The sequence below is a fragment of the Asterias rubens genome, chromosome 14, assembly GCF_902459465.1.
Source record: "Asterias rubens chromosome 14, eAstRub1.3, whole genome shotgun sequence".
Taxonomy (NCBI): domain Eukaryota; kingdom Metazoa; phylum Echinodermata; class Asteroidea; order Forcipulatida; family Asteriidae; genus Asterias; species Asterias rubens.
The window spans coordinates 5,984,467-5,999,993 of record NC_047075.1 but is presented as its reverse complement, the minus strand read 5'-3'; the positions used below and the strand labels follow the sequence as shown (position 1 = coordinate 5,999,993).

The 15,527-nt window shown below is 38.9% G+C and overlaps 1 protein-coding gene across 2 annotated transcripts in view; it reads right to left on the bottom strand.

Moving 5' to 3' along the window:
* The window catches only part of LOC117299674 (1,4-alpha-glucan-branching enzyme-like), a 63,239-nt gene that overhangs the window by 44,194 nt on the left and 3,518 nt on the right, over positions 1–15,527 (bottom strand). For both annotated transcript variants that reach the window (XM_033783224.1, XM_033783225.1), the window contains exons 2-3: positions 6,829–6,998; positions 5,984–6,099 (exon numbers count right to left, since the gene is read on the bottom strand). In XM_033783224.1, the coding sequence (XP_033639115.1) occupies positions 5,984–6,099; positions 6,829–6,998 (286 nt within the window). The remainder of the gene's footprint in view (positions 1–5,983; positions 6,100–6,828; positions 6,999–15,527) is intronic.

Below are 15,527 nucleotides of genomic sequence, written 5' to 3'. Positions count from 1 at the left end.
CAACCAGCTTTCCTCATAGTCACTACTTCTCAAGAGTGACTAACACAACCAGCTTTCCTCTCAGACACTACATCTCAAGAGTGACTAACACAACCAGCTTTCCTCTCAGACACTACATCTCAAGAGTGACTAACACAACCAGTTTTCCTCACAGACACTACTTCTCAAGAGTGACTAACACAACCAGCTTTCCTCAAAGTCACTACATCTCAAGAGTGACTAACACAACCAGCTTTCCTCTCAGACACTACTTCTCAAGAGTGACTAACACAACCAGCTTTCCTCTCAGACACTACTTCTCAAGAGTGACTAACACAACCAGCTTTCCTCTCAGACACCCCATCTCAAGAGTGACTAACACAACCAGCTTTCCTCTCAGACACTACTTCTTAAGAGTCACAAACACAACCAGCTTTCCTCTCAGACACTACATCTCAAGAGTGACTAACACAACCAGCTTTCCTCAAAGTCACTACATCTCAAGTGTGACTAACACAACCAGCTTTCTTCAAAGTCACTACATCTCAAGAGTGACAAACACAACCAGCTTTCCTCAAAGTCACTACTTCTCAAGAGTGACTAACACAACCAGCTTTCCTCTCAGACACTACATCTCAAGAGTGACTAACACAACCAGCTTTCCTCACAGACACTACTTCTCAAGAGTGACTAACACAACCAGCTTTCCTCAAAGTCACTACATCTCAAGAGTGACAAACACAACCAGCTTTCCTCTCAGACACTACATCTCAAGAGTGACTAACACAACCAGCTTTCCTCTCAGACACTACATCTCAAGAGTGACAAACACAACCAGCTTTCCTCATAGTCACTACTTCTCAAGAGTGACTAACACAACCAGCTTTCCTCTCAGACACTACATCTCAAGAGTGACTAACACAACCAGCTTTCCTCTCAGACACTACATCTCAAGAGTGACTAACACAACCAGTTTTCCTCACAGACACTACTTCTCAAGAGTGACTAACACAACCAGCTTTCCTCAAAGTCACTACATCTCAAGAGTGACTAACACAACCAGCTTTCCTCTCAGACACTACTTCTTAAGAGTCACAAACACAACCAGCTTTCCTCTCAGACACTACATCTCAAGAGTGACTAACACAACCAGCTTTCCTCAAAGTCACTACATCTCAAGAGTGACTAACACAACCAGCTTTCCTCACAGACACTACTTCTCAAGAGTGACTAACACAACCAGCTTTCCTCAAAGTCACTACATCTCAAGAGTGACAAACACAACCAGCTTTCCTCAAAGTCACTTCTTCTCAAGAGTGACTAACACAACCAGCTTTCCTCACAGACACTACTTCTCAAGAGTGACTAACACAACCAGCTTTCCTCAAAGTCACTACATCTCAAGAGTGACTAACACAACCAGCTTTCCTCTCAGACACTACTTCTCAAGAGTGACTAACACAACCAGCTTTCCTCTCAGACACTACATCTCAAGAGTGACTAACACAACCAGCTTTCCTCACAGACACTACTTCTCAAGAGTGACTAACACAACCAGCTTTCCTCTCAGACACTACTTCTCAAGAGTCACAAACACAACCAGCTTTCCTCTCAGACACTACTTCTCAAGAGTGACTAACACAACCAGCTTTCCTCAAAGTCACTACATCTCAAGTGTGACTAACACAACCAGCTTTCCTCAAAGTCACTACATCTCAAAAGTGACTCACACAACCAGTTTTCCTCACAGACACTACTTCTCAAGAGTGACTAACACAACCAGCTTTCCTCAAAGTCACTACATCTCGAGAGTGACTAACACAACCAGCTTTCCTCTCAGACACTAGTTCTCAAGAGTGACTAACACAACCAGCTTTCCTCACAGACACTACTTCTCAAGAGTGACTAACACAACCAGCTTTCCTCTCAGACACTACATCTCAAGAGTGACTAACACAACCAGCTTTCCTCTCAGACACTACTTCTCAAGAGTGACTAACACAACCAGCTTTCCTCTCAGACACTACATCTCAAGAGTGACTAACACAACCAGCTTTCCTCACAGACACTACATCTCAAGAGTGACTAACACAACCAGCTTTCCTCACAGACACTACTTCTCAAGAGTGACAAATACAACCAGCTTTCCTCAAAGTCACTACTTCTCAAGAGTGACTAACACAACCAGCTTTCCTCTCAGACACTACATCTCAAGAGTGACTAACACAACCAGCTTTCCTCACAGACACTACATCTCAAGAGTGACTAACACAACCAGCTTTCCTCACAGACACTACTTCTCAAGAGTGACTAACACAACCAGCTTTCCTCAAAGTCACTACATCTCAAGAGTGACAAATACAACCAGCTTTCCTCAAAGTCACTACTTCTCAAGAGTGACTAACACAACCAGCTTTCCTCTCAGACACTACATCTCAAGAGTGACTAACACAACCAGCTTTCCTCACAGACACTACTTCTCAAGAGTGACTAACACAACCAGCTTTCCTCAAAGTCACTACATCTCAAGAGTGACAAACACAACCAGCTTTCCTCAAAGTCACTTCTTCTCAAGAGTGACTAACACAACCAGCTTTCCTCTCAGACACTACATCTCAAGAGTGACTAACACAACCAGCTTTCCTCTCAGACACTATATCTCAAGAGTGACTAACACAACCAGTTTTCCTCACAGACACTACTTCTCAAGAGTGACTAACACAACCAGCTTTCCTCAAAGTCACTACATCTCAAGAGTGACAAACACAACCAGCTTTCCTCAAAGTCACTACTTCTCAAGAGTGACTAACACAACCAGCTTTCCTCTCAGACACTACATCTCAAGAGTGACTAACACAACCAGCTTTCCTCTCAGACACTACATCTCAAAAGTGACTCACACAACCAGTTTTCCTCACAGACACTACTTCTCAAGAGTGACTAACACAACCAGCTTTCCTCAAAGTCACTACATCTCGAGAGTGACTAACACAACCAGCTTTCCTCTCAGACACTAGTTCTCAAGAGTGACTAACACAACCAGCTTTCCTCACAGACACTACTTCTCAAGAGTGACTAACACAACCAGCTTTCCTTAAAGTCACTACATCTCAAGAGTGACTAACACAACCAGCTTTCCTCTCAGACACTACTTCTCAAGAGTGACTAACACAACCAGCTTTCCTCAAAGTCACTACATCTCAAGAGTGACTAACACAACCAGCTTTCCTCTCAGACACTACTTCTCAAGAGTGACTAACACAACCAGCTTTCCTCACAGACACTACTTCTCAAGAGTGACTAACACAACCAGCTTTCCTCTCAGACACTACTTCTGAAGAGTGACTAACACAACCAGCTTTCCTCTCAGACACTACTTCTCAAGAGTGACTAACACAACCAGCTTTCCTCTCAGACACTACTTCTCAAGAGTGACTAACACAACCAGCTTTCCTCAGAGACACTACTTCTCAAGAGTGACTAACACAACCAGCTTTCCTCACAGGTTGTGTTAGGGGACTGCGCACACCATGTTATAGTTGACTATTACATGACAAATGACTAGACTGTCACACGGCTGTCAGGTTTCTAGTAAAAATAAAACATCTCATTTCACGCTCTAAACTAATGAAAAGGCAGAATTTTTGTAACAATAAATTTATTAATAAAAATATTGACAAAATAGGAACACCGCCAATATAGGGCTAGACAGCTCAGTTGGTAGAGCGCCGGCACATTAGTCCGGAGGTCGTTGGTTCGAATCCCACTCTAGTCAATTCTTTGTTCAACCCCAAAAGTCAACTAGAGGTACATGTACAGTTTTTGTTTACTACAAAAACAAGGTGTTTCGTGGTGAGTGAATGAATTGGTGACAACATTTACCTCATCAATCCAATGACTGGTTAAGGAGTTATGATTTTTTTACAAATTAAACACCAACTTCCAGTTTGCATCGGATAAAAGGTCAAATAGGGGTTACTTTTTATGTAGCGCGTGATAAGTTTATTAAGACCTTTTAAATGATGGATGGGTTGTAAAAATCCAATATTTGGTTTAGAAGTTATGATTTTTTCAAATATAAAGTTTCAACTTCCGTTTTGAACCGGAAGGTACTGTCAAATGAGGTCACACTTGGTAGCATTGGTGATGTCTTTTGAGTTCTTTCTTTTGATGTATAGATGATAAAAATCAAATAATGTGGTTTAGGATTTTTTTTATTTTTCAAACATTATATATCAATTTCCAACTTTAACTGGAAGTCAAGGTCAAACAGGGTCGCATATTGTATAGCACGTGATAAGTCTATTAAGACCTTTCAGATGATGCATAGATTGAAAAAATCCAATGTATGGTTCAGATGTTATGATTTTTTTCAAATTATAAAATTTAAACATCCGGTTTGAACCGGAAGACAATTTTTTCAGGTCACAAATTATAGCGTTAGTAATGTTTTTCAAAGCCTTATCTGACGACGTTCAGATAATAAACAACTAATTTCTGGTTCTGGAGTAATATTTTTTCAAATAATTAACTGCATCTTCCTGTTTAACTGGAGGTCAAGGTTTAATAGTCAATGTTGTGTATCGTTTCTTAAGTTGTTACATACCTACCCAATGACGTATAAATATATAACAAATCAAATGTGTGGTTGTGAAATTATTTTTCTTTGACCAATTATTTTCAACCTCTGGTTTGAACAAGAAGCCAAGTTTAAACTGATTTCATTTGTGTAGATCCTGACTAGTTCATTAAAACCTTTCAGCTGATGTATGACTTGTAAACATTTTATAATTATGTGATGGACTATCTGAAGGTGTATAATGTATCTTATAACATCAATGCAAATGTATTCCTACTTGTAGTTTTGGTGCGAGACGTTGTTCATTATTACTCAACTATTGCGATTCACCGCAATTCACTCAGCGCTCGATGTTACTAAAAACGTTACAGCGCCCTCTTTCGCTGGACTAAAGAGAGCACTTTTGGGAATTCCCCCGAAATACTCGGCGCTTGCACTGCATAGCGTACATAGCGTGCGTTGTTGATCAAAATGGGGTAAACGCGTGGGTCAACAGGTGCTTTGACGTCCCTTTTCGACTGATGTAAAGGTCCAAATTTTGTTATTTCTGTGCAAAAGATTGAGCGGGATTGCTGTTTTACAATCTGAAACAAAAATTACGTTGAAATGATCAGTAGTTTTAAAAACATGAATACGATAAGATTTTATGAAATTTTCAACTTTCGTTTTGCACTAGAAGTATTAAAAATATTTTATGTGTTCTGTGAAGCATTTGTCCAACTTTTAATGATCTATCCGATGATGTGTAGATTGTCAAAATCCGAATCATAGTTTTTGAGTAATGATTTTTACAAATATTAAACTTTGATCTAAAGTAATTCAATTCCCGATGACGTCATAATGACGTAATTAAGTATGTGTTGTCTTGATACTAAGGTTCAACTATCTGTTGAGTTTCAACATTCCATTCAATCTCAATCTTGAGTTATTCCGTAGAAAAGCTCGAAAGTTGTTTTTTGACGAAAAAAACCCGAAGGTGAACTTCGACCCAGGGTAACGACCCGGATGCTAAGGTCGTACGATTTTGGCGTTAACTTTTCAAATGTTGCCCCAGTCTTGGTCTATCAGATGCGAAAACTTTGAACATCATAGCTTTCATATTCGTTGAGATACAGCAAAACGAAAATGGTCCCTTTTCAACTTTAAAAACCTTGTAATTTGACACCTAATGACGTCATCATGACGTAATGAAAACTGTGCCGTCTTCGTATTGAGGTTCAATTGTCTGATGAGTTTCAAGGTTCAGTTTGGCTTGAATCTTGAGTTATGCTGTAGAGAAGAGTTGACGGTGAAGAAGAAGGAAGATGGAGACGAAAAAAAACACAGAGCAATAACAATAGGTGTTCGTGCTGAAATGCACGAACACCTAATAAATTTAATGAATACATGTACTTATCACATGAACACAATATTGATGTACAGTACCTTGATGATTGTTTTATGAGCAATTGGACAAGATCCATCAGCATTTGGAGGCAAAGTTATCTCCCATTTTCCATATCCAATACTCTGAAAAGCATGCTGTTTACTGCGCCATTCATCTAAAATCAGCAAGTTACAAAAAGATGCTTTGTAATACAACAACTATATTGAAGATAGAGTCAGCAAAGCAACCCCATTGTTAAACATTATGCTGTAAAATTGTGCATAGAATCAAAAAGATTTATATATCAGCTATTATGATCATCAGTAAATTGCATTAGGTACATGTAATGTATGCAATGCATCTTTCTTTATGTATCTTTATGTGTCAGGTAATGTATCTTTCTTTTACCCAATTATATTTAATGCCCATTATAATTCCATATAGTTATATATTTTTAAAGTGTAAGCCATGTTTTATTAATGTTCATCTAATGTCCTTTATATTGTCTCTTCTTAAATTGTGGCATCAGGAGATTAACTTGGTAGTAATTTAGTTTACTTTTTCTAAATCCATTAGGGGTGCTACTTTTTCGCTTTTTCTCTCTCCTGTCTGTATATATACTTCTTTACCGTTCTTATTTTCTGTACTTAGCATGTTTACCTGTGAAATTAATAAATGAAATGCAGCACTAGGCTTGCATATGCCCGATGTTAACGTCTAGCGATAAACAGTGCAAGGCCCCCGTTTTCACTGCGTGGTAATGGCCGGGTTGGTGGCTGGTCACTGCTAACGGACCGAGCCGGAGGCAGTCTGTTAACAGCAGCATACCAATAATAATAACAATAGTAATAACAATTTAATCAAAATTACAACACATAAATGATGTACATTAAATTAAACTCACTAAAATCTCCTCTCAGATAAACAGCTTCTGCAGATGGAGCCCACTCTCTGCATACAATACCGCCCTCTGTAGTTTGATGTAAGCCATAATATTTGTAGCCTGTGGTGAATTCATCTAATCCTCCTTCCTCATCTTCTATACGTTTGAGTCGATCTTGGAGGCACTTATACCTGTAGTTACAATGCATACATTATCAGGTCACTATTCAAATTCAGTATTTTTTCAAATGTACAGTATTAATTATGTGAAACTAGAAATAGTGCCAACTACTGAGAATGTCAACAATTCACTGGAAGTTTGTTTCCTACTACTTCATTTAAAAACTGCAATGTGAAGTATCACAGCTGTTTAAATATAGTTTGGGTTTTTGAAGAAAACTTTACACATACCAGTGTAGGTATAATACAGAGTCAAGCTAGCGTACAGCATATCATCCTCCTCCAGGATGGCAGGATTGGTGTGGATTTGATGAATTCCAAATTCGAAGTGTATACTTGCACCTCTTTTATTTGTTTAAGGGATGCAAGCTCTTTCATGTGAGCTTGTTTAATTCATGGGATCTTATAGGCGCATTGAGTTATGAGGCCTTGAAAATGGCACGAGGGCACTGTTCGTCCGCACTGTTCAGGTCCGCGTAACATGACGCCCCAACGAGATCCCAATGATTTTTTTTACTTTTGTTTTAAGTCCAACTGGAGAAAAACAATTTAAACAAATGTTTTACTTTTGTTGGGACAAGCTTTTTGTATTTACATGGAATGTACTTTTTGTTTCACAAGGGCTTTTTGGCCAAAACGTTGACAACTCCAAAACCGAAAGCGTTAGCAAACAAATATTTTGATTTATTTGTTTGGTATGATGACGTATCACTCTAATTTTTCGGAAGAAGATCTGAGAACCCATGAATGAACCCCCCCCCCCCCTAATTTGGTACCGTATACATTCTTACAGGCAGAGGCTCTTAAAAACTATGATGACACAGGTCAAAGGGAATTTGTAAAAACCCTAATCGATCTTTTACAAAACAAACATCAATGAAAGACATTGCCATCAATTATTTCTACTGGGCAAAAACATGTGATGGACAAAATATTCCTGGAGGTTTTAATAAAGGAGAAAACAGCAATTTGTTTCAAATCGATTGGAGATATTAAAAAAACATGAGACGTCGATCTTTGCTTACCTAGCTAACTGGCTAGCTAAGCTATTTTACAGTGAGACTATTCTCCAACTTTCAAATGGAAAGAAAGCATCGTTTTATAAACTGCAGTTTATTAAACCATGATTACAGTTTATTAAAACATGATTAAAATACCCCTGAGGTGAAAACACTGTACTCCGAAAAAAAGTAGCACGCAGCAATCGCGATCAAAAGCTTGGGCAAGGGCCTTTCGGCAAATCATTTTTGAAAAGCAAAAATCCACTAAAAACTCTAACCAAAGCCCAATACCTTACCATCAGTCCACGCAAAGTGCAGATAATGCAACGTTCAAACTCTAATCAAAGCCAAATACCTTACCATCAGTCCACGCAAAGTGCAGATAATGCAACGTTCAAACTCTAACCAAAGCCCAACACCTTGTACCATCAGTCCACGCAAAGTGCAGATAATGCAACGTTCAAACTCTAATCAAAGCCCAACACCTTGTACCATCAGTCCACGCAAAGTGCAGATAATGCAACGTTCAAACTCTAACCAAAGCCCAACACCTTGTACCATCAGTCCACGCAAAGTGCAGATAATGCAACGTTCAAACTCTAACCAAAGCCCAACACCTTACCATCAGTCCACGCAAAGTGCAGATAATGCAACGTTCAAACTCTAACCAAAGCCCAACACCTTACCATCAGTCCACGCAAAGTGCAGATAATGCAACGTTCAAACTCTAATCAAAGCCCAATACCTTGTACCATCAGTCCACGCAAAGTGCAGATAATGCAACGTTCAAACTCTAATCATTATTGTGAAACCAGTAGCGCAATAATGCAACTTTCGTTGCAAGTAGAAAAGTTTAAGCTAGGTTCAAAACGAGGTGAAATACTGTCAATGTCTAATCAGCTTATGGTCGGAGGGTAAAATAAAACATCTTTATTGTTGTTTTAGGATAGTTGGGCTGGTTGGGGATGGGGTTGGGTGGAGAATAAGTGGTGTCTGGGGGTGGAGCTAATACTACACGTGAGAATAGCGTTGTTTTTTTAAAGGTTTGTTTATTAATTTTTTAAAGCTTCATAATTATATTCTGTATTTAAATTGAGTTTTTAATTGTAATACATTTCTTTATATAAAATTATTTCTGGACAATAATTAGTTCTTTTTTGTGTTTATATTTATAATGAAGATTTAATCCCTTCTCTGTGAGCACAGGCTTTCTCGATCTGCCGGCTCCAAGTCTTTTTCTTTAGCTGGGCCGAAGGAATGGAACAAGCTACCTAAACTCATCAGGGAATCATCTTCTACTCCCATTTTCAAGAAAAACCTCAAACATACTTTTACAGTCTTGTCATTTATTTATTTTTTTATTTTTTTTCTTGTTTCTTTGCTTTGTTCTTGTTTATTGTTCAGCGCTGTGTTCTATCTAGGCCCTACCTACATGTATATTATTATTATTTATATTATCAACTCTCAAATTTTATATATTTTTCTAGGTCTCAGATTTCAAAAGTGTACATATTTTATATCAATGATGTTTAATTTGTAGCCTTTTTTAACAGAGATTGCAAAATTTAAATAATTAGGCCTACTTATTAGTAGTTATTTATTTCCGAAATAATTACTGTATTCTTTTGTACACGTTTAGATTAGGTTGCAATCTACTGTTTTAAATCAATTATGTCAATGGGACGGGCCGGGATTAATTTGGCTTAGAGACCCGCCTGCACATCTCCCCCTCTCACAACCTCCAAAATATTTTGGGTCCACCACACCAAACTTGTCCGGCGTAAATCATCTCCCCGGTGAAAACAACACACCCCTGTACCCTTCGTGCCACCGTCTCCCGAGAGATTACGTTTCCAATCTTCTTTGGCACATGACCCGTCTTGCATGCGATGTCGGGGTGAAAAATTCTGTTCGTGGACCACTGCTGCCTAGATGCTGGGGAGGTTTTGGAGCAGCGACAACGCAGCCGGGTTTTTGTGGCATCGTTTATACCGATCTTAAGTTTCAAACCACGGTCCATTTGGACAATAGACCGGCCTACTCTTGCCAAAGTTGTCACTATATTTACTTAGAATCCCTGCTTTAATATGAAATACTCGTCTACATACAAAATGTGTTATCCAAACTACTTCAGCCAAGGCAAGGAGCAAAGTTACTAAAATAGTTATTATTTACTAGGCTCTTCCAAATTTCCCGCCATCTCGTTATGTTTCGCGCAATTAATGAATGGTCATGCATGTCAATACATTTAAAAACTTAACATCAATAAAGTTTATAAATGTTTTATTAAATTTTAACATTAAAAAATATTAAGTATAATTAAAAATTTTAGTCATTTTCTTTTACTCTAAACAATGTTATTTTTAAAATTATAGTTGTGTTTAAACTTGCATATTAAAACAGCACTGGCAAGGAACAATCTGACACAGTAAAATTGTGTAGCAGTTTTGAATGGCAAGGTTGGAGCGATGATTTTCAAAAGCCATTTGCGCAAACCACAAATAACTTTTTGATTTGCACCGATAGAAAGTTGCGTAAGGAACTTAGCGATACTATAATATGATTTTAACTATTCCGACAACGCTTTTTTTTCAATTCCTCTGTTGTGTTTGAATGCAAGAATTGCAGAATAGTTAGTGCAGCTTTGAAGTACAGGTAGTGCAATTCGTCAACGTTTCTCAATTCTGCTACTCAACGTTTCTCAATTCTGCTACTCAACGTTTCTCAATTCTGCTACTCAACGTTTCTCAATTCTGCTACTCAACGTTGCACAATGATGCAACAGTGCATTAACTGCACTTTGCGCGGATTGCCATAAAATTGTGCTGCATTTCACCGACATGGACCGATTCAGCCTTGGCCCATTTAATTAGTCGTAACTTTATTTCAAACACATGACACTGTTCTTTGACGTCGTTCACACAGCGTACTAAAGTTGGTCTAACTCAACTTAGACCGGTTCGGGTTCAACTTTTGTGCGTCTGAACGCAAAAAAAAGTTAGACCGATCGGGTTTAAACCCCAAAACTTAAACCGTCCAGCGGGGCGGTCTAAGTCTAAACCAGTTCGGGTTTATCTTTTAACACTGCATGGATGGACAGAATGACATCATTTAACTCACAACAGATGACCCATTGTGTGGTTTAATGCACATGCCCGGGACCCGGAGTGCTTGAATACGGTTTTTGTTGTCTCTGATGTCAAAAAGCACCGAGTATTTATATTAGGTTCTTGCAGCTTACCGAGTTGGCGAAACTCTCTCCATCGGTGTATGTAGTTTAACAATGGACCACGCCCATGATTTATTAAATTCTGAATTTTTTATTTATTTTCCAAGCGTTTTTTGTTGAGTGTCCTACAAAAAATTGAAACTGTTTTTCATGCAAATACTATACGAGCACAGCGCAGGAGCATATTATTTTTCAATGCTTCTCACATGCACAGCGCTGCCATCCCATAGTGATCACTCTCTGATATCCCATAGTTATCCATCACCGATCCCGTGGATGTGCCTTTCTATTGCCGTCACCGTTACTAGCGTGCTGTACTTTCAAATTCGGAGAATGAACTGCCGTGGGTGCGAGGCTGTGTGTAGGGGAAATTCCCTTTGCCAGCAATCACCACGTTGTTGGGAAGTTGGGAAAATACTGAAAAATACTTGAACATGTATTTACGTAACTTGCACGTGTGTAGTTGTGTTTATGAACGAATCGGAATAAAAATCCTAGCACCAGCTTTTGAGAGATCGCAACTTCCAATCGATTGATGTACAAAAGTATTGATTAAATCGGAAACGGTGGTATAAAACACAAAAATAAAATGGTTCTGTTTCATGGAATATGAATGAATATTTTGGTGAGTTTTCTCGGCGGTTTGTATCAATATTTTGTTTACTTTAATTGTTTGTTTTAGAGTCGTGTTCATGTTTGTTTTAAGTGACCATATCCTCCCAGCGGTAAAACTGTTTTCCGCGTTCGATTGAGCCATTTTCATCCAATAATATGTTCTGATGATCGTCCAGGGCATGGGGCACTCAGTAACTCTGTATGTGAATCTGATTAATAAAACCGGATGTTAGAGCAATGGGGTCACGTCTACTTTGAACTCTTAAAAAGGAAGATAAACCGGATCGGGTTTAACTCTGTGCTGTCTGAACGCAAGGGTTTTTTATTTTTACGACTACCCCCCGCGGCTCGTAAAAGTTAAACCAGTTCGGGTCTAAGTTAGTACGCTGCCTGAACATACCCTTTGAAAGATATTTCTTGGTGCCCAGTTTGTTAGTAAAAAAAAAGGGCGGTGCCGGGTTTGTATGGCGCCGACATTCTTGGCGCCGAATTTGGCAGGTGTCGAGTTTTCCAGGTGGCGAGTTTGCAGGTGGCGAGTTTGGGAGGTTCCGAAGTGTCCGGTATTGCCAATAATCTGCCAATATTGTAAACATCTACCATACCAACTTGGAATGGATGTCAGTGGTGTCAATGTCTCAAATGCTATTGTATGCATTACTTGTATACTATAACGCATAAAAAGACACTACTCACAACAAACTACTCTCTCTACGGTCGTGACTTGGACAATGTTAAAGGGACACATTGGCTTCGGGTTGCGCTTTATTGGGCGTTTTTGGGCTATGACAAGCGTTTGATGTAAAATGATTACGGTTGGAAAGATGTTAAAAAAGTAGAATATAATGATCTACACAAACATGCCTTAGAAATGCTTCGCTTTTGCTAACTTTCTCGAAACAAAACGCTCCGCCATTTATGGGGGTCAAGATTTTGACTCCCATAAATGGCCGCCAAATTCACTAGTCTTATTTCCAGTCGCAGCCTTTGAACTATACGACTGAGCAATTATTAACCATTTTACGAACCCCATTTGTATCTATCTCTTCCTCCATGGTTACCAACAACAAAAAACAGTTCATGAACAAAAATAAAAGGGCCTACGTTGAATTAACTTTTTATAAATCTATCTAAGCAGCAAGTTCAGCCCACGTCCCGGGGCCGAGCGGCTGCCGTCCAGCGGGCCATCATCTCCCGCGGCCAGACCTCCCCAGACGCACTGAACTCCCCGTTCTTGCTCGTACGATGTAGGATTTTAGCGGGGCCAGTCTAGTAATGCGAATACTTTGTACACGAAAGAATGTCTAGTACCCGTTTTACTAATACTAATAGTCCATGTGATTCTGTAGTCGTGTGTCTCTTTTTGCCTCGGGCCTTTGCAGCAAAAGATTATTTAATACCAACTAGCGAGTGGAGTTGAAACAAAACTACAGCTAGAGAATTCATCCTCTCATAAAACATCTGCTCAGACATGTCGGAGAGGCGTTTACCGTGTTTACCGCGTAAATATAGTATGCAATTGCGAGTCACATATACCCCACAGTTCGTTTTTAGATACAAAATTACAGGGACTTTACTTCTCTGTCCTTTCTCTATGCTGTTTGCATGTACATGTAGAGTCACAGGGCAACAGGACAGTGGTGTCTATCTAATACTAGTCCATCGCCATAGGATAGATGTCACTTGTCTTATTTGCCAACATGATCCTTTCTTCGGGGTATACATTCATTGTTTTATAAAATAATGTTTATGTCTATTATGGGGATGTAATTCCTTGACCTTGGTCTTGGACGGTACTATTTGAGGTAGCTCCTGTTTACATTGCTCAGAATCATTTGACAGCAAAATTTACTGTGCGATGCATCTGAACAGGGAGCACATACTGCAAATGGTAGTTGGCAAGTAAAGCTAAAATAAAGTAATACTCTTGTCCACAAAAATGAAGCTTCCATAGGCCCTTTTCGAAACCACGGCTTCGGCTTTGGATTCGGCTTCAGACTCCGTCCTCTTGTCTGAATCCCTACGCAAAGCACGCTCAGTATTGTCCAAACATCTGCGGGGCCAAGCTAGCCCGAGCTGAATCCAAAGCCAAAGCCGTGGTTTCAAAAAGGGCCATAGTCTAGAAGAACTCTTTTCAAAAATTACAAAAAAAAATCAGAAACGGGGAACAATTTTATTATTTTGTAACATTTTTGTATTGATACTTGATTGCCAGGTCACAGTGAAAGTTGGGTGGTGATGTGATTATTGAAGCCGGTATGGACAAGAAAGAGTACACGTACATCAAAGAAGTTTTCCAAGCACGGTTAGATGACAACCAGCTTCTTCGCAGGACAGGAAAACTCTGCTAATTAGGCCTGGGCGACCAGTGAAAATTACTAATCGACTAGTCGCACCTCCATGCAATAGTTGCGACTAGGACACTAGTCGCGACAAATTTTTAATTATCACGATGCACTGTGGCAATGTGTGCCGCAAGCACAATATAGTCTAATTCAAGCGGAAAAGATTGAAGATTTGTGTCACTGATGTCTGACTGTGTTCTGTAAGTAAATTATGTTGTCATGAATAGTAATGAGCGACTAAATTGGTTCACCAAACAGGTAGACACAATTTTTTTTAAACTATTTTTGTAGCACGTTTAACCGGATAGTTGAAAACAATAGTCGCGACTCGACTAAGGATTCAATAGTTGGAGTCCGACACTAGTCGCCCAGGCTTACCGCTAATGGTGCAAGGATGGCTTCTACCCACAGCCGCCACCCCCCCCCCCTAATACCACCACCACTACTACCAACAGAAGAACTTGTAGCAAAACACAAATCCAGATTTTCCACTTCTTCAATTTAATTTCCACAATTTGGCTACAAAAATGTCTGTACAGGTGTGCATAAGACATAAGGTCAGTGCATTATTAGCATTATTGGCAAGTTCTAGAGTTTGTATGTAATCAAATAGAATCTTTGTCACAAATTTATAGGAACTTTATAAAACAATATGGTCAATTTATTGAAACATGTTTTTACAATTCACAGCAGTACACGATGTATTTGCAAACATTAATTAAATTTGTCCTTTGTCAAAGAACACTATAGTCCCATGCAGTATCCTTAGTAATAGTTGGTGTATCTCCTCAATATTTATGCATAAAAATAATAAACCTGTGACAATTTGGGCTAAATTTGGCAATAAAAGCTGCAAGAAACAGTGAAAGAAAAACACCATTGCAGTATAGAAACAAGTCCTTTGACATGCCTCTCATCATGTAGACTTTATCAAGTGAGTTTTATGATCACAAATTAGTAATTACCAACATCTAAGGTATAAAGTCCCTTTAGAGAGACCAATGCCTTAAATCGAGTGATTTGGTTGTAAAATGCATTGTATGGTTAGAAAGGATGTTTTAAAAGTAGAATAGAATGATCAACACAAGTATGACTTGAAATTTGGTGGTTTTCCTTTAAAACTTTTACTTATTCGAACTAACATGGTCTGCTAGTCAACAATATGACTAGTTCTAAAACATCATTCTAAAACAGCATTTCATAACAGGCATGTGGTTTGAAATCAAAATACACTTGCAAGGGTTAAGGTTAAAAAAATGAAATGGCACTGTGTTTATCAAACTTGTTGCATCTATTATCCATGTCTCTTTATGAATACAGAATAAAGATATTTCAGATAAATTTATTTGAATAC